This window comes from Lethenteron reissneri, chromosome 23 (assembly GCF_015708825.2).
Source record: "Lethenteron reissneri isolate LAM-NWPU_2019-01 chromosome 23, ASM1570882v1, whole genome shotgun sequence".
NCBI lineage: Eukaryota > Metazoa > Chordata > Hyperoartia > Petromyzontiformes > Petromyzontidae > Lethenteron > Lethenteron reissneri.
The window spans coordinates 13,448,424-13,468,394 of record NC_083801.1 but is presented as its reverse complement, the minus strand read 5'-3'; the positions used below and the strand labels follow the sequence as shown (position 1 = coordinate 13,468,394).

The window sequence follows — 19,971 nt, the reverse complement described above, 5'->3', positions numbered from 1 at the left end:
GTTCGATGCCCGCTCAGAGGCCAACATGAGTGACCATTATCTGAACCGGTCCCTATGTCGACTCAGCCTCAAATGAGTACCTTGTGCGGTGTGTAAACATCTCGCCACCAGGGAGACAAAGGCGAGCGGGCGTGGTACTGACCAACCAGTGTGCCACAGCGCCGGCCTTCATAGGTGCTACTCGTGCTAACAGCACTTGCCCCAACAGTCTGTTAAGGCTACACTGAGGTGGGGGGTTGGGGGGGGTCTTTGTCTTTGTAACGTATCTGGGCGGCTGTTCTGTGTTAAGCTCGCCTGCCTCGTGAAAGTGACGCGTCGCGCCGTGCGAGTGTGCCCAGAATAGCTCCCTTCGTCTGTGCGCGGTGCCAAAAAGAAAAACCACCCCGCGTCACCTCGCTGGCCGGCTCGCAGGTCACGTCGCTCCGAGATTATGTCGTCGCCTAAAAACAAAAAGTTGACAGCAACATTTCGGTCGAGTGTTTTAATTGCGTTTTTATCATTCAGACCGATTTCCACCGAAGCAAAGCGTTACATAACACGTACACATTCGGTTGCCACCTGTCCTGGTTTTATTTTGCTGAATTGTCTTCTTGTTTTGATTTAAAGCTTTCGTGACTGCAGGGATTCGTATTCTTGGTTCTTTCGGTGTTGCAGTCAAAACGTCGTGAGAATTTTTTATTGTTTTATATCTGTATTATTTAATTATTTCCCTTCTACGTGACTTTAACCGAAAGAACCAAGAATATGTCCTCTTGTTGTTGAGGTGGGCCGGCCTGGTAAATCTGTGTGTTCCCGGGACATTGTAAGTCTCGGTCCCGTCCAGTTGCGCGACAATTCACCACTCGAAACATTCTCACCTCTTCTCGGTGCCCTGAGATATTCCTCTTCATCCAATGAAATGTGCCGTTTTTGTGTACCTGATAGGTGGCAACCCCGGGCATACACTGAACTAAGATAGGTGTAAAACAAGCTGCAATATTTGTGCATTTATTAACATTGTGGAGTTTAGAAAGCAGCATTTTCCCCTTACAGGAATAATCGGCACAAGCAGCAAACGTCTCCGCGTCTTGTTAGAAAAGTACCCCGAGCTCTGTTTCCGCCTGGCTGTCCCACACGAGTTTGAATGCTCAGTGACGTAATCAGCACCACCAGAATATTTAGACTGGAAGAATCCGATGAGCTATGAAGCTCTTTTTCACAGATGTCCAGTAGGGGGCGGGTCAGAAAGTTACAACGACAAATCAAGCTGGGTTGTGACTTATTGGGGGTTTCCCGCCTTCAAGAAGCAGGAGGTAGGGACGGCATCCATTTTAAAAGTTTCCGAGTAATTGACCACTAAAAAGTAGCCGATTACAAATCTTCTTCAATCAAATCGGCTTCATTGATACAACGTCCGGACTCTTCTTATGACTTGTTTTTACATCGAGTCTCTTCGGCAGGGTGTGTCCGGTTAAGTCAACGCAAAGATGTACTCTAAATGTCACTGGCAGAAGCCGTGCGTGGTTAATGTGGAACCCAGATAACGGTAAAGGCAGCGAATTATACGTTCCATTTTTGGAGACTTTAGACGTGCAATGTTAATGAACATTGCTAGGTGAGGTGGGAGGGTTTTTTGTTGTTGATAATTTTTATTCCAAAAAAATATGTTACTTAAAGGACAAACATGCTACAAATAGGTTTAATACATGTGATTTGATTATCAAGCCCTCACATGTCACCTGAGCTCCTGAAACCACGTCGCCAAGTCAGTTAAAGTGTGTTTAGAGAGCTCCCCCCCCCACCCCCCGTTACATTTTGGTTTATTTCCATAACATTTTTGGTTAAATCGTGTCGATGTCTCGATCACCAGCAAATTGGGTTAAATATCCAAGTCCGTGTGTTTCAGCTGTTCCATCAAGTCCCTTGAGCACAATGTATCTCGCGACCACCCCCACTCTTCGCCTGTCCCTCACACACGCAGGTAAAATAAAATCTTTGCAAACACAATTAACGAGTGGAGCCTGAACCGTTCTCCCGTTATATGAACACACACTGCATGAGCTGTAAACAAGCAGGCCTTTTTAAAGCAATTTTACACTGCCCGTTAACATCTGGAATTGGCACAGAGACTACCCTGCAGGCGTCTCAGTCCTATGAGACCATGACCCGTGGCATCGAGGCGAGTCTATGGGGCTCTGTGGGCCTATGGGTCTCTCTCTATTGAGTCTTTGGAAGCGTCTTGCGCTGCATGTGTCTGGAAGTGTCCTGGAGGCAACCGGGGAGGTGTTAGCACACTGACCTCTCAGCCTCACCATGTCGACGCCACTCTCTCAGCCCCTACAGAAGGGCATTGGGTGGACATGAGAGCCTCTGGGTCTCTATGCGAGTCTACTGGTCTGCACAAGTGTTACCACCACTCGTGTGTTAACAGTGTTTAACCTTTGCCGGTGTGAATGTTGAGCCTGCTCCACAGGTGTGCGTGGTCTCTGGCAGACTGCACTGGTCGGCCTGGATGCTGCCGGCAGTGTAAATCGGCCTTTTATCAGGGCACACATGGTATTGCTGCAACACACACATGGTATTGCTGCTACACGTGTAGCATTGCTGCTACACAGACATCATATTGCTACAACACACACATGGTATTGCTGCTACACGTGTAGCATTGCAGCTACACAGACATGATATTGCTGCCACGCACACATGATATTGCTGCCACACACACATGGTATTGCTGCCACACACGTGGTATTGCTGCCACGCACGCGGTATTGCTGCACACGTGGTATTGCTGCTACATTGTTTGTACACACACGCGATATCGCTTCATGAAGATGTGTGAAGGAAAATGGGGACAGCGGCAGCTATGGTGTTCCGCGGCGTTGGGATGAGCGACAGGAATGGCAGCCCGCCACCCCATCTGAAGCTTTGTCAGGGGGTGGCGTCATGGGTTGGGTGGGAGGAGGGGGAACCTACACTCCATCTATTTCTTAGCTGCGGATTTCTTGTCATTCTTCTGGACGGCGCTCCCTGCACACGCGCACGTGAGTAAAACGAATACGGGTGAAATCGCGTCGTATTCACACAAATCAAATGATGGAAGTGGTGGCATTTGCGATGGTGAACAAAAGCAAATTAATACAAAAGTGCAATCTTTCGCCTTTTGGCATCCTCTGGTCTAACCGTTTGAGACTAGGCTCAAAAGAAAGCTGTCTGGTGTGAACCAATCAGTTTCAAAGACAATGCATGTATTATCAAAGTATGTTTTTTGTTTGCATTCTGACCACAAGTATTGTGGTTAATGCAGACATGATTCCTTGTAAAAGATTTCAGTTTGTTGTTTTAACATCTTAACGCCTGTTTTATAGCCAGAAAAAAAGAGGAAAACCTATTCTAATATTTTGGTACTGGCAAAGGAGGTCCCATGATGAAGCTCAATCTCAATTAAAATTGCTTCATTTGATTAAAAAAAAAGTCTTGCAGTGGTTCACGCACTACTCTATGATCCTTGCCATCTGAGTGCGATACCCCATTATGGCTAACATCGGTTTAAAGTGATATCTGAACACGTACTTGCCCCCCCCCCCATCTTACTTCACCATGCTGCACGAAGTACGGTCAAACACACCCAACGACTGACACGGTGTGGAGTAGGCCTTCACCCGGCAGTAGAATGCCAATGGGCTGCAAGTCATTATTGCTGTTAGTCATCGTAGTCTTGTCTAGAGAGTCACAGTGGTCACCGCAAACGTGCGACGTCGGCAGCACCTACCATGCGATGCTAAGCTCGTGCTCGTGACTGCAGATTTCTGAAAGAACAAACCAGCAAAGAGAAAACTCTGATTAGTGCCAAACCGACAATGGCAACAAGAACACAAGTCACATCGCAGTTGGTAGAGCCAAATCTGTTCAGCAAATCTTATCTGTGTTAGCTGAAAGCAACGTTCCACTAGATGGCAGTACAGGAAGCAGGTTGTTGGTCTTTTTGCCCCACAAATATCAAGTATGCCTCTTGATGGTGAGACACTGTGTGTCGAAACCGGTCCAGAGTTTGTTTGTTTTCAAACAAGGCTGCTGAAATTATGCACTCCCAGAAGGCCGTGCAGCGGATTGATTTCGTAATAAATATATTTTGTATCTGGGGAGATGGATATGTAAAGGAGACATTGTCTGCTTATTATTATTTTTTATTTGTGGGGCAGATTTGAAAGGGTTTTTATTGCACTCTCATAAGATGTCCATTTTCACTTTCCGTTAACTTTTCACGTTTGGTGTTCAAAGTGCCATTTTACAAGAAGACGTAACGAGCAGAGACAAGCAGCTCTCTTCTCACAGAGAAGTACTGAGACTATGTGTCCCAGAGTACATGCCGTAAGTTAGAAGCTTCGGTAGTGAGAATAAACAATAATGTAAGGCCTTCGACGTCACAAGGGAAATTTGTGATTTGCACACGAGTTCATAAACAAGTCACCATCACGAGGGCACTACCACCAAGGTGTCACAGCTGATTGTTACTTTAAAGTATGTTTTTAACATTCACGAAGCTTATATGGGGCAGACCGGGACATAGCCGAGGTATATATCTTGTAAATATTGCACGTGCCTAGCTGTGTCATCCCTGGGCTACGCATCCCCCTATGTTGTGGACACGTACGCATTCTTGACTCCCTAGATGACAACAGCCTGCTCCCGATTTGGAGCTCATGCCACAGGTGCCTCAGGAAATCTACTTCTACAGGTATGTGACTCGTCACGTGGCATGGTTGCTGCCCGAACAACTCGAAACCTTTAAATGTTGGTCCTGAGGGCAGCTGCACTCGTTCCTACCACCGTTGAAGGTTTGAAGGACTGACACAGGTTTTCTTCGTGACACGGAAACTGGTCGCGGTGTTTTTTATTTGACTGGATCATTCCGCTCCTCCGTCTGAAGCCGTGAATGATAAGAGCTTTTTTTTTTAGACATTGCGTTTTCTTCAAGACAATATATATATACTCGCGATCGTTACCATCTGCTCCTTCCTGCGCTCCCAGAAGGCGTGGAGTCGCTCTGTGGGGAGTTTCGCGTCTCCCGCGGGGTTCGCCAGCCATGGGTGCTTCAGGGCGTCTGCCACCCCGAGCCGCTTGCTGAGAAAGACAAACGCGGGTGAGAGGCATGCAATTACGCCCGACTGTGGGGAAAGTAATGATACGTTGCTACATTACATGAAGTCCATTCTCTTGCTCGTTTCCCCTCATGTTGTGTCATTTTCAAAGGGCTTTGATGGGCGTTATTCATTGGCCTGGCTATTCTGTTAATGCTGTGTTGTTTGATTGTGCGTTTATGGACAAGGTTTTAATCTGTGAACCAGTGATTGTGTTAATTGCTACGGTTGCATATAGATTTTTTATAAATCAACCGTTAATCTCACCATACATTCACGACCTTGCGCACGTAAGTATTGATTATTTACAAGGTATGCAAGTCATATGCAAAATATAAGTTAACGTGACAATCAGGTTAATTAAGCAATCACAACTGTATATATCGAATTTATTCCCGACAAGTCGCTGACTCTGTGTGCCGGGGGTCAGGATGCAGCCAGTGTTGCCAACTTTATGATTTTGTCGCTAAATCCATCGACTGATTAGATTTTCTCTAGCGACAGAATTTTGTCCAAGTGACCAGCAACAAATTTAGCGACAAGTTTCACCGCAGGCAAAAACGAGCAATTCCAGGTATGTACCAAGGCTACTGTGTGAGTTTACAATGTGCAATACCTTGTACACTGCCTGGTGATCGGATTTTTTTCATGACGTTTGAAGGTCTATCTAGTGACATCTGGTGACTTTTTGAGTTTCTCTTGGCAACTTTCCACTTTAAGGAGCTGGCAACACTGGATGTTGATTCCGGGGATGCAGGAGACGCGGGGGAGAGGGGGGGGTCTCACGGTGGTGCCTTGACCAGCAGCTTGGAGATGAATTCTCGCGCGGGCCGCGACACGCCCTTGAACTCTTCCTCGGGGAGGCTGTAGGTCGCCGCCACCACCTTCTGCACCGTCTCGCTGTCCCACTGGTCCCAGAAGGGCGACACGCCGCTGAGCCTACGCACGTGCACAGAGGGACAGATTGACACAGTCACAGTGACAGCCACGGTTAGCGCGAGCCAGGGAGGGTGTGTGTGTCTTAAGCCAGTGTGATCATGGCTCGGAGTAGTATTCGGTTGACTAGTGTGGCCGTAGTTGGTGATAGACGTAGGACCATTGTTCTCTTGTCGATGCCCCATAATAGTGCTCCACCCGATATTCCAATTTTATTTTTCATTAAACTTTTGGTGGCCCATTCACATCTTCATGATATTCAAAACAGAACGCCATTGTTGATTTGGCCCATTTCTTGGCGACGGAGACCTCGGCGCAATTTCCAGAAAAATCGGGATGAAAGAATGAACATTCGACAATGCCCGAACAAGGGCCCAGGTTTTTCGCAAACACATGCCGACGAGCGGTGCAGATACGCACATGACGCAGGCAAGCAGCCCCACGGGCCACGTGTCCGTGTTGAACGTCACAACCTCGTTGGCCACGACCTCGGGCGCGGCGAATTCTGGCACGGGGATCTGATGCGGTGCCTTGAGGTTGTCCTGGTAGCGCAGGGCGCAGCCGAGGCCCGCCACCTTCAGCTCGTCCGAGTCACGGCTCGCCAGCCACAGGCACTCGGGCTGCCGGGGGGATCACAAAGCGCCGGGGTTTGTACTTCAGCACATGAAATAGCGACATTTGTACGTGAGGGCCCATCGATTTGGATAGAGCGCTTTGGACAAGATCACCTGACAACCAAGCAGCATTTGTTCAACAAGACTGACTCTTCTTCTTGGTTCTTTCGGTAAAGTCACGTAGAATGGAAACAATAAAATAATAAAAAATAAAACAATAAAACATATGTTTTGTTGTTATTATTTTTTTCTTTCTATTCTACGTGACTTTACAGAAAGAACCAAGAAGATGAATCCCTGCAGTCATGAAAGCTTTAAATCGAAAGACTGACTCTGCTGGTGAGAATTAGGAGGTCGAAACCAGCAGTGAATGCTGTTGGATCATTTTAGACTGAAAAGCCAATTTGAGGCTGGACTAAAAAAAATGTACTTGCATGTGAAGACATGCAAGTAATTGTACTTCACCAATACAAGCAATTTAATTTGTCTGTGAGTCAGCCAAACACATAAATATCTGAAGTAACTTTTGTCATACAGAGTTTAATGAGGGTTTCTTTTGGTCAGATGTAACCATTGACCTATAGTCTGTGGTTAATAATGAGCTATATACGAACTTTGACCTAGGCAAAAAAAACTTTACCAAACACTCTCACCTTGCAAATTTGATTGGGTTTCACAGAATTAAATATTCTTTTAGTTGGGAGTCTTACAACCTTTTTTTGTCAATACACCGCAAGATAAGGACCTCCCCCCACGCTATGTGGATTGGGCGCTTTATCGGCCATACTTCACCACGCTGATTAATGCAACTTGGTGAAGTGGGCGAGGCAGGAAGCACAGACGTTGGAGCATTGAAATACAGTGCAACAATGAATGGATTTTGCTACCACTGCCTTCTGCTGAAGACATGAAAACCCCTTGCTGTTTAAACGCAGCTCTTTCCTCCGTGAGCCCACCGCACCTTGACGTCCAGGTGCAGCACTTTGAGGCCGTGCAGGTGCTGCAGCGCCAGGCACAGCTGTTTCAGGAAGCCCGACACCTTGCGCTCCGTCAGCGCGAAGTCCTTGCCGCTGAGCCGCTCAAACAGTTCCCCTCCCTCCACGCTGCGCACGGGGGCAAGGGCGGCAAATCGGCGCTCAGGGGCGGGGGGCACGTGGGGTGGGTTCTGCAGGAACACCTTTGGGAGCACACGACGTGGGTTTTCCGCGGTTGTGCCGTAGAGCTCCAAGGTTTGTTTTCAGGCTGTACCATGCGCGCCATTCGGCTTGGGTGGAATAGCCCCGTGATGGATGGCTAAGAGACGATGGCAGCCGTAGCCGGGAATCGTACCCGGGTCAACCGGTTCATAGCGCGACGTGCTAACCACCGCGCTACTGTTTCCCAACTCGACCATCTCAACAGCAACAGCCTCCATGTCACCACTGAGTGGTGGCGATGCCACCGCAGGACTTGTGCCAGGCTAGGTGCCATATGAGGCTATCTCGTGAAATGTTTGAAGGTTTATCACGTAAACAAAACGTGCCAATTGGTTACTACTTCAGCACACCGGTGTGTTGGAGAGTAAACCCACAACATTTACAATTCGGGTACAGTACGACGTTTCGCTGGTGATTACAACCAGCTTCATCAGGCGATTTGCCAGAATTGTGAGCAAGTCTTCCTGTTTCTGGTCTTTCCAAGTTTACACAGCCACCTGGCAGCCGCACATAGCACAATATATACTTCGAATGGGTGTAAATGTAAATCAAAGCAATTTACAGGGTAGGTGGAGGCGATGGCCGAGGCGACAGATACGAGAAAGGACGGATGACGCCGTCAACGACGTGCGTGTGGAACGAGCCGACGCAAATCGGGTAGTGGTCGTAATAAATTGACGACGTAATTGCGAAACGACTTAAAATGGGAAGACGTAAATCGGGGCATTGCTGTATGCAGTGTGGAATGGTGATGCTCTGTCGAGAGGCATGTTGCGAAGTAAGTTCCCCGGCCACGTACGGCTCCGTGACGAGCACCATCTGCTTGGTGTCGAGCAGGTGGTAGACGTCGAGCAGCTGCAGCACGTTGGGGTGGCTCGCCCCGTACAGCAGCTCCGCCTCGTTGAGGTACTCGGCGCGGTGGCTGTGGCGCTGCGCGTTCACGAAGCGCGCCTGCGCGGCGCGGCCGGACACCTTCTCGACGGCGCGGAAGAGCGTCCCAAGCAGCCCCCTGGGCGCATAGCAGCGAGAGGGGCAGGCAGAGGGCAGGGTCGGCCTCCGCCAGTGCGGCGTGGCGTGGCAGTGTGGTGCGCGCAGCGGCGCGATGCGAAATCGTATCGTAGTAAAAATCACGATGGTCATCGTGGATATCATCATCATCATCAGCACTATCAGTCATCTTCTGGTCATCGCTGCATCCGTTGTTTTCATCAACTTAAATATGTTCGACAATTGGATTATTTTGAGGTGATTGTGCTGCGAGTCTGCTCGCTCTGTTACTTGTTTGTATCACATTCCCAACCCTGCTCTGTCCCGGCCCTGGCACAAAAAACACATTCAAAGTAAAGTCGCCTTCACCCGGGAAAGGTCCGACGTCACTCCTGCAGCCGCTCGCACTCTCATTCATGCATAACCACACCTGAAGACGCTCGCTTGCTTCTGTCAGTGATGAAGGCCTCCCCACGCCTTGTCAATTATGGGGGTTGTTTAGAATATACTGTACTTCATCATGCTGGTCAGTGTAGGTTGGTGAAGGCGGGGTGGGGGGCGATTTCAGTATCAATCGCGACTGTCGCAAACCACTGTGCGACTGCACCACCCGTGCTTGACTGATCCCAAAATAATGCGCCTCCTGGAGATACTCCCCCGCTAATCGACACCGTGTCTCGGGGCAGACGCTGATAAGATGTGGGGGACGACGGTAACGCCTTACAGATGCCAAGGCATGAACCTCAAAGGCGAAAGGTCATCGGGGGAAGCACGTGGCATCTCAAGCTGCCACGTTGGTGGTCAGGCTGCAATAATGATGATGCCCTTTTGTTATCCAGATGAGCCTCACCAACCTCCAAAACTCTTTTTTTAGGGAAGGCCAACGCTGGGATGTTTAACCATGGCATGACCTTCATTGATGAGTATTGTGGTATGTAGGAGAAAACCCACACATAAGAGGGGATAGCACTAAAAGTTTGGCACAGATAGATTCAAGAATCAATTGATGTAATGCCATCTATCCAGCTCACAGCTGAATGCAAGAGATTTCTCAATTAAGAGAAAACATAACCCAAAGAACACAGACGGCTCTTGTCTTGTCGGGGCACGGTCAAAGCTGTGTGTTCCGAGTTGTCCCACACGAGTTTAATTAATGAGAAATAATACATACGTTAAGAGTTACTTTCTGCACATTTTAACAATAGCAATATGGTACGATTGCTGTACTTTTTAAGGTAACAACCACGTGCACATATTGCAACCGTAAAGCATTACATGCTGGTTGTATTGTACTACACAGGATTAAAATGTGATTCCATTTTAGTTGTATTTTTTGTGCTTGAATCGTATATGTTCTGGTTGGATTTTTACACAATTCGTGAGGCCTTATAGGAAGTCCTGGAAGGCACGATCTAAATGCAATGTTGTTTTCGCCGTTTGTTTTTGTTGTTGCTGCGACAAAGCTAATAGCCTGCCACTCCTCCCCATTGCCAAGTACTCTTGGTATTTAACTCTTTTGTTAAACTTTCACCGTTGGCATCGCGGCGTTTCAGTATGCATGTATGTTGAACTTATTTCGCACAGAACGTTGCCAACTGTGCTAATCTGAGGTGCGGGGAAGGACAACAAACTAAACACAAAAATCAGTTCTAGAAAAATAAAAAAAAGCTCCAGTGGCTTCCTAACATCGGAAGGCAGAGTGTTCCATACGGCCGCGGAAGCGCATCTGAAAGCGTGCGATGCGGTATCCATCTTTGTTCGGCGGCTTGCCAAAAGCCGCTGCGAGGATGACCGGAGTTCGCGTGATGATGGTTTAAATCTCCTCGATTAGATCAGTAGGTATTGTAGATCATTTGTGGCTTGTCAAATGGTAAAAATGCCCACCTGCTGATCTCCTCCTTGAGCTCGAAGAAGTCCTCCAGCTTGCGCTCCCTGGGCAGCAGCTCGCCATTGTGCAGGTGGTAGGAGACGCTCACCACGGCCATCGTGTTTACGTCTGTAAATGTCAGCAAGGATCTTCACCATCAACATTTATCACTAATACCGCCGCTCCCATGCAGTACATCTCTCGAGGTGCCAGGACGAAGGGACGTTCGAGATAATTGCCAGAGAATCACTCGTCAACGAATGGATTGCAGATCAAATACAATGGGGGAAAACAATGCAGGTACTGACAATATACGCAGGACAAACACAGATGTATGTGGTAAGGTGTGAATAAAGTGTTGGGGTGATTTATAGATAATGTCATATGGATAATAATTAAACAATGCTTTACAGCCCTCCAATTAAACCACTGCTTGATGGAGGCCTTCTCACGCCATGTCGGCCATGAGAGTTGCTTAACCATACTTCACCACACTCGTCAGTGTGGGTTGGTGAAGGGGACGACCCCAGGGTGGCTTTAGATTTCGCTCGCCACTCATGTTAACCGTGGTTGCGAATAAAACTCAAATGGTGGCTGGGTTCAAACTAGATTCGAAGTTTTCGTGACTGCAGGAATTACTCTTTGGCTCTTTTGGTAAAGTCACGTAGAAAGAAATTACATTATAATAGAATACGACGTTTCGATTGCAAGCAAGATGATGGTTGCTTGTGTTGAAATCGAAACGTCGTATTATATTATTTTATTTCTTTCTACATGACTTTACCGAAAGAACCAAAGAGGTGGCTGGGTTCCCTGCCCGACCGCACCCATTACCCAGTTGTAATATTAAAATTGTTAATACAGTCGGAGTAAATAACCTACCCTACGCACTTGGCGTTTGCTTCAGGGAAACACAACGTGCGTTGCAAGCCCTGTACACAAGTTTCAGGTTCACAGCGTGCAAGTTGTCGGTGTGTGTGTGTGCTAGTGGGCATGAACACGCCCCCCCTGCCCCCAGCTCACCAGCCGTCGCACTTATCCCCCTCCACCATCGATCCCGGGCATCGTGACCGCTAGGAGGAGTGAAGGAAAGTCGTCTAAAAATAAAGGCTAAAGGGGTCACAGCAGGGAGAGCAAGCCGGCATTGGCGATTCCACGCCCCCCCCCCCCCCGAATAAACAACAGTGACCCCCGTGTGTGACCTCCCGCCCCCCTCCCTATTCAGAGGCGGCTCGAGTCCAAGTGGTGGAGGAGGTTCATCGTGGCCAATATCACTGATGCTACCACCCTGCCATCGCTTCCTTCCTTCTGTCAGATTCCACAGAGATTTGCTCTTTTGCAGTATTCCCACTTAAAGATATCGGTGCCCCCACTCCTCCATATATTAGCTGGTGCCCCCCCCCCCTTAGTAGCCCCCTATTTACTGTGTCCTTAAATTGCCCCTGTGTGTGAATGCCACCACATCCAGTCCTCTCGCCTGCTCAGGCAGAAACTCCAGAGCCTCGAGTGAAAAACAGCGGTTCTGACAATCAGAATCGATTCTTGTCGCCCAGGGGGCATGACTGATGGGTATTTTCACGGCCAAGAATGGGGGAAATGGGAGGGCAAATGGTAGGATTACCACTTTCGATTGGCTGCAGACATTTTTTTCAGGGCCGCAGTATTTCACACTGCAGGACACGGCCAAAACCGTTGCTGCTGGAGATTAGCGCGCAACGCGCCATAAAGCCAGCCTCTGATCCGTGGCAAAGTGATATCTGAAACCGTCCTGGGCCTCCCCGACTTCACCAGCCCGCACTCACGCGTGTGCCGAAGTGGGATGTTCAGCAGTGAGTGGAATTGTACCCAACTGCCACATTGCGCAACAATGAAGTCACGGCCATATTCGACGCACTGCAGTGTCAATTCAAGCCGCAGCTTTAGCCACTTGCATTGACGCACTACTCATTGCACTCGTTTGCAAGTAGGCGAAAGGTGCTCAGAGACATGTCAAAGATGCCTTCGCATACGTACAGGACAATATTCGCGTCTTGAATAAATGGCCGAAACGCATCGCCTTGGTGAGTTGCCATCGTTGGTAAAATGGAGACTGAGGGAAAATTATGGCCAATTATGTTTTAGTTGCTGATAGAATATCATACTATAGATTTGGTAAAGTGATGGTGCAATGGATTGCGCACTGCGATTTGAAATTGGTATGCTGACTAAAAAAGCCCCTGTCTTTTTCCATATACGTATTTTAAATGAAAATATAGTTATACAGCTGCATAGACGTATATGGAGTGAAGAAGTAATACAACTCATGGGCCTCCCCCTTCATCAACCCACACTGACCAGTAGCGTAGTGAAGTATGGTCTAATAACCTCCACGACTGAAACAGTTTTCGGGAAGCGTTCATCCAGCAGTAGATTGCCAATGAGCTGTAAATTACCAGTGATTTCCAATGGGATTCTGACGAGGACTAAACAGGCTTCATTGCTGCGTTTTGTTATTGTAACAAACTGTGCACGAAGTTCGCTATAAAGTCCTGCCGCTCTCCACGCTATAAATAGCATTCATCTCCTTCGTCGCCACAACCACCGCCACGGAAAACACGCGCATCTCTACCGAGAGGGGACATGTAAACTAGCCACAAGCGCCCACAACTTTCCACAGCCCGCTCACTGCACAAGAAGTCATTCCACTGCTCTGGGAACACCGGGCAGCTTCTGAGCCTGAGCCTGGCAGCGTGTTTCCGTGCTCCACGCGAGTGAGTTTGCAGCGCATACCGTGGGACGTCTTGCTCACGCTGTGCGTGCCCCTCGTGGTCTTCTGCAAAGGGAAACAAGCCCACACGCACACACAATGATTTGGTAAACTGTGCATGTTGCATAAACGCGCTGAATTCCTCCAAGCAATATGAATGTTCTATAATCTTCAGGCGGTCATTATGGAACTGATGAGACGATAGTGACAAGTAATTTATAATTTCTGTACAAGAAAAGGAGGCTTTCACCCACCCACACACAAAATAATCCTCATATAGCCTCATAGACTGCGCACACAAATAAGTCCCGGAGTGTTGCTATCTTCAAGACTTAATCAGTCGTATTTAAAAATAGGTGGATTTTTTTAGCTTCATTGTCAGTTCGTGTCTGCATAGCTACGTTGTAATTAGTTGTCATTCAATAATTCCCGCCGCTATTTGGCTCAATTGTGTAGCGCCATATAAGAATAGAGTTAGCATTATTTATTTCTATTATACACATTAGGAGCAAGTATTATTAGCACCTACCAGAGCTAGAATTGTACATGATGAGGTGGCATTGCCATCATTGTGCTCAGCCACCTTTCTCCATATTCCTAATATTTCTCGATTATAGTTCAAGTGTATTAGTGAAATAGTTTAACCAGGTGAGAACTCAAAGAGGACCAGGATTGTCTCATTTCTTAGTGACCTGGGTATGAAGAGACACCCTTACCAGGTACTCATTTCAGGCTGCGCCAACTAACGGGAGGCTCAGAACAGGTCGAGGCACCACTTGCCCTAGATGCTGTCCACGACTGGGAATCGAACCCAGGTGGACGGGCAATGCTTGCAGGTCATCACCTGGGCCTTCCTGCGCTCCCAGAAGGCGTGGAGCCGCTCCGTTGAGAGTTTAGCGTCTCCCGCGGGGTTCGCCAGCCACGGGTGCTTCAAGGCATCCTCCGCTCCCAGCCGCTTGCTGAGAATAAAACAACCACACCCAGGTCCAGCCAATTAACAACATAACCAAACCATTCTGAGTGTATAGACAAGGAATAATGCCCGGTAAACAACTCATGTATTGCTAACAATACGTAATGTGACCGATGAAGAGGCCAGGTGGTTGATGGGTCAGAGACACTGAGCCGCAAACCACTGGGATCCTGGGTTTTAATCTGGGTTCCAGTCATCCATGTTTAAACCCGGGTTTCAAGGGTCATGGTAGTCACTGAGTTGATGGTCTCAACCATGGCTCTGTCTGGTCACCGGTGGCTGCATAGAGAGCTGCTTGGTATTTGTGGAAGTTTAATCATCATGCATAGTACGGAGGAATGTTGGGAACTCTGTGTCTTAGAAGACACGGGGGAGCGCTGAACGTGGATTAAATTCGATGGATTCACTCACGATACCCGCATATAATTATCCACGTTAAAATCGATTATTTATATTTTTCTAAAGCTGAAAAAGCAAAAAATATGGCGTGAGACATTGTGTCTCAAGGAGTGAACCAAACCGTATAAACGTGAAGGACCAAAGTCGAAAAAGTACAAACGAGATACTAAAAGAACGAAAAAAAACAATACATTGGAATGTGGAGACATCAGCTTGGTCATATCCTCCTCCTTTGATGGGCAGCAGAATGAGATTCGTGAGGCATTTAAGCACGATGCACCGATTCACCGATTGAAACTGATCATTTTAAACTCACGATGCATGTATCGAACTGTGCGTGTAGGCATCTTTTATTTTAGCACCTCCTATTAGCACGGTTGGCCTAGGTATAGTGCAAAACAAGTTCAACATACATTAATTTTCAATTCGCACAACATTGTACAGTCTTTGGTTCACGGTGAATATTGCAGCCACTAGAGGCACTTCCAATCACTACAATCATAATGATATTATTTGGGTCTTTCGATAAAGTCACGTAGATAGGATAAAATTAATAAAAATAAAATAAACAAAAAACTACGAAGTTTCGATCACAACACAAGCGATCGTCATCAGGAGGAAAAAAGAGGGGAAAGCTGCTGAGGCAGGCTGTTTATAAGGTTTTAGAATGGGCGTAGCCCAAGGGTCATAAACTCAGTGGTTGGGGCTAGTGATGTTAATGTGAGGGTCATAAACTAAGTGGGCGGGGCTAGTTATGTTAATGTGACGACGAGCGCGCGGAGGCGGCGCTCTTCGTGGAGGCCGCTCTCCGACATCACATTAACATGCAAATGTATCACATTAACATAACTAGCCCCGCCCACTTCGTAGGAGCATCACACCTGTCTCTTATTTTCCCTTACAGAGCAATGCGTTCTCTGCTAGTTATTAATAAAAAAATTATTCCACCGAATCGTGACCCCAAAATGGGTAAATTCATCAGATATCTGAGGGGGTACATTATTACACGCCTGGATAGGGAGCGGGGTGGGGGGGGGGCTCTGTTAGACCCCTCCGTCCACCCAGCAGCTCCACCAACTGCTTCGTTATCACCGTATCCTCCAGGTGCAAGTTGAGTGGGGGTGCATCCTAGAACCCGATAGGGGTGTGTGCCCGTGTGACCACATTCGTGTAACCTTTTGTGACACCAAACACAATCGACTTTCCAGAGCGTCTTATAATGCGGAGAATACGGTAGATCACGCCACCTACCCACCCATGCGTGGCCCAACCAGACACCGGCTCCAACAACAACAACGACAACGTTGTGAGCATTGGCCATGCCGCGTACATCACTCGCAATGCACTCGCTCCACGGCCTCGCTGTCAGGGGCGAGGTGGTGACAATAGAATTGGATGGGCGCTCTCCCCAGCGGGTATCGCGTTGGCTTGAAGAGGTATGCGACCTCTCTGACCGGCCTGAGTTGAGCTATTTTAGGTGAGGTATTCCACGCCAAGCTCCGAGCACCTCACATGCCGGCTTTGATTGCGATCTGCGGAGACTTTTAAAAGCCAGCGTCCCTCCTGTCCGTCACCCACCACCGTCTCAGACCGGCGATTCAAAACGCATGGACTCCGCTCCACGCGGATTGTGCAATTGGAAACAACGCTGGAACGCGGCCTTATTGAGTTTATGTTTTGTGCGAATCGAGTTGGGATGGGAGTGCTGAGTACATCACAGGAAACGTCCTCTTTGGGTGCATCGTGGATTGCGGCGCGCACACTTGGAGCCACTGTGCACAACACGTGTCCAGCAGAGGGCCTCTCCTGCTACACATCAGCTTCAGTGTCACACTCCACAAGTCTGGCATGAAAATGTTTGGTTCACTGATGATGGCGTCGTATATTAAGTAATAATCGACTTAAGTGTTTAACGCAAAGCTTAATGCAAGATAACTTTAGGCTGACTTTGTCCTATAAGTAAAGCCAATCAAACTCCAGCCCGTGGTTTTTGGGGATCTAAATTTGAGTATATTAGATTTTTGAATTTTTTTTTCATTATAGACATACACTCGACTTGGTATGTGAAAATGTCATCTTCATAGCTTTTACAGAACACTATTAGCATTTACATCAGTCACTCAATCACTGACTTATCACAATCATCTGTGTCAGGTATGAATGACATTATTAACAAATTAGATGATCACAAAGTAATTACATTGTGTGCGAGTGGTGCAGTGTTTAGCACACTGTGCTATGAACCAAGTGACCTGAGTTCAATTTCCAGCCACGGCTAACATCGTTGGTGGGTGATACGTAAATCGGTACTTGGCCTCTACCCCTACTTCACCAATGTGTGCTGCCTGAGTGTGGTGAAGTATGGTCAAATGCCTCGAGACCGACACAGCGTGGGGAAAATCTTCATCCATCAACAGAATGACAAAGAGCTACACATGTGTGTATACACGTGTATGTGTGTACACATACACATGTACATCGACTACTGTGACATGCGATATAGCGCGGTCTGGAGATGCGGGGTCTCACGGTGGTGCCTTGACCAGCAGCTTGGAGATGAATTCTCGCGCGGGCCGCGACACGCCCTTGAACTCTTCCTCGGGGAAGCTGTAGGTCGCCGCCACCACCTTCTTCACCGTCACGTCATCCGACGCGGCCCAGAAGGCTGACATGCCGCTGAGCCTGTACACGCGCACGCATACAGACACGGTGACAGTGAGAGTCACGGTCAAAATCAACGGAGAGTCAGAATCACGTCCAGACAATATGACAGAACACATCATCACGCCGATTTGCCGATTGTTGGTAATGGAGACGTCAGAACATTTTTGACAATGTACATTAGCCAATCTGAATGAATCTCACAACTCACTTTTCAATCTCAATTAATCGCGTAAAGTGTCATCACGCCAACACGAGCAATGCACTGCTCATTTCCCTACGCAATTCTGAGCCAGTGGGGGAAATTTCACACAACCTGTGACAGGCCTCAGTAGCCTCCGCAAGAATTGGTGGATGAATTGGAATACCACGTGATATTGTTAAATTGAACAAATTGAGACTTGAATATAATTATTTGGTTTGTCATCGAACCAGAGTAAGACTATGACAAACATGAAAAGGTGAATAAATGAACAATGCTCACAAAACAAAACTCAATCTCACAACTTGTATTCCATCTCAATGACATTTACAACTCATGCTCAATCTAAAAAAAAACGGCACATAATATCCTCAAAATGTACTCGATCTCCAACGAACCCAACGCACACTCTACCTCAACGAATCTCACACCAGCCCCCCATTCTCATCTCAAACCCCAGAAGTGTGCATGTCGAACAGCGTTCGCGCCTGTACGTAGCCAACCGTGCCAATCGGAGGTGGGGGGGGGGGGAAGGACAAAGAAACTGAACGCAGCGATGTCGCACGCGGCGCCGTCGTACATGACGTAGGCGAGGAGCCCGACGCCCCACATGTCGGTGCTGTACGCGATGGCCTCGTTGGTGAGCATCTCGGGCGCGGCGAACTCCGCGGCGCTCTGCGACACCTTCAGGTTGTCCTTGTAGCGCTGGGCGCAACCGAACTGCATCAGCTTCAGCTGCTCCGAGTCACGGCTCGCCAGCCACAGGCACTCGGGCTGCCGCGGTGGGGAGAAGCTCGCGTTAGAAACCGTGGCCGTCGCAACGCTGACGCACGTTCTATTGGCCAAGGTTGCAGGTTCATGTCCTCCTCCGATTGTCTTAGGGTTGTCACCGCGATCTCGATACAGCTGGGGCCACCGGTGTAACGGTTACGCACCGATTGAGGCTAAGGTGGCACACAAGCAGGGCCAGTCAAGGACCTCCGCCCATTGATGGCCCACGTGATAACATTATCTTCAAACACTTTACTCATGTAATGCAGTTTTATATATATATATCTCATGTAATAATTGGGTTAAAAGAGTTCATAGGGATCCCATCTGGCCAACTAAAGGACACTTTATACATAAAAGTTAGTCTGAGTTGTGGTTATGTATTTTGAATGATCTGAAACTGGATTGTAGTTCTAGGAGCAGGTAACACATTATAAACCAAATACCTATGCATAACACACAATAAACTAGCTATATGTATATATAAAATCGGCGACATTTAGAACAATCACCATTCATATGCCATGGAAAAGGGTGATTGTCCAAAACGTCGCCGATTATATTTGTTTTTTCTGTTAAGGCGGTGTTGTTGAAGGCTCAGACCTGCTTGGCTTTTAAGATCTGACGAGATCAGACGCATTGCAGGTGATTTGGTCACTGGCCGACTGGAGTATAATTTGAAGAAAACATAATCACTGCTTTCAGGGACGTGTCCAACAATCGTCGCCAAAACTGCACCCGGCTCCTCAGCCACAGCATGGGTTTGTGTCATCACCGCACCTTGACGTCCAGGTGCAGCACGTTGAGGCCGTGCAGGTGCTGCAGCGCCAGGCACAGCTGCTTGACGAAGCCGGACACCTTGCGCTCCGTCAGCGCGAAGCCCTTGCCGCTGAGCCGCTCAAACAGCGGCCCCCCATCCACGCTGCGCACAGGGGCAACGAGCGGCAATCGCGGCTCTCAGGGTCGGGCGAGGCACGGGGGGCGATGGGGGTTAAGGGGTTCGTAGAGAGGGGTCGCGGTGGAGAGATGGTAACTCCCTCGCCTGGTATGGAGGAGGTCGTGGGTTGGATCCCGACGCTGATGCCTGCTGTAGATTTGGAGTTTGCGTGTTCTCTCTCCCCGTGTGGCTTTTTCTCTGGGTCCTCCAATCTTTCCCTCCACATTTAGAAACACGACTTTAAGACTATTTGGCTGCTACACATTTCCGACGTGATAAGCCGCTCCGTTGACCAATCATTTGTGGCCAGGTGGCCTCCGCAAAAGAGCTGTATAGCTCAGTGGGCTTGGCTTGGTAACATTAAAACAAAAAAGTTTAGTTCAGCTTTCAGCGTCCCCCCCTCTGTGAAACACCTCTATGAGCTTCTAGATTTGAAGCTTTCGTGACTGCAAGGATTCATACTCTTTGTTCTTTCGGTAAAGTCACGTAGGTAAAAAAATGAAATTAAAATTATCAAAAATAAAACAATAAAAATCACGACGTTTCGGAGGCAACACAAGTC

The 19,971-nt window shown here is 48.1% G+C and overlaps 1 protein-coding gene across 1 annotated transcript in view; it reads right to left on the bottom strand.

Moving 5' to 3' along the window:
• Nucleotides 1-466: 466 nt before the first annotated feature.
• The window catches only part of LOC133346023 (myosin light chain kinase, smooth muscle-like), a 28,622-nt gene continuing 9,117 nt past the window's right edge, over nt 467-19,971 (bottom strand). The window contains exons 4-16 of the mRNA XM_061557281.1: nt 19,253-19,394; nt 18,282-18,475; nt 17,368-17,520; nt 14,311-14,425; nt 13,490-13,532; nt 10,738-10,849; nt 8,666-8,875; nt 7,632-7,773; nt 6,477-6,676; nt 5,907-6,059; nt 4,986-5,103; nt 3,752-3,788; nt 467-3,009 (exon numbers count right to left, since the gene is read on the bottom strand). Coding sequence (XP_061413265.1) covers nt 2,963-3,009; nt 3,752-3,788; nt 4,986-5,103; nt 5,907-6,059; nt 6,477-6,676; nt 7,632-7,773; nt 8,666-8,875; nt 10,738-10,849; nt 13,490-13,532; nt 14,311-14,425; nt 17,368-17,520; nt 18,282-18,475; nt 19,253-19,394 — 1,666 coding nt within the window. The 3' untranslated portion in view covers nt 467-2,962. The remainder of the gene's footprint in view (nt 3,010-3,751; nt 3,789-4,985; nt 5,104-5,906; nt 6,060-6,476; nt 6,677-7,631; nt 7,774-8,665; nt 8,876-10,737; nt 10,850-13,489; nt 13,533-14,310; nt 14,426-17,367; nt 17,521-18,281; nt 18,476-19,252; nt 19,395-19,971) is intronic.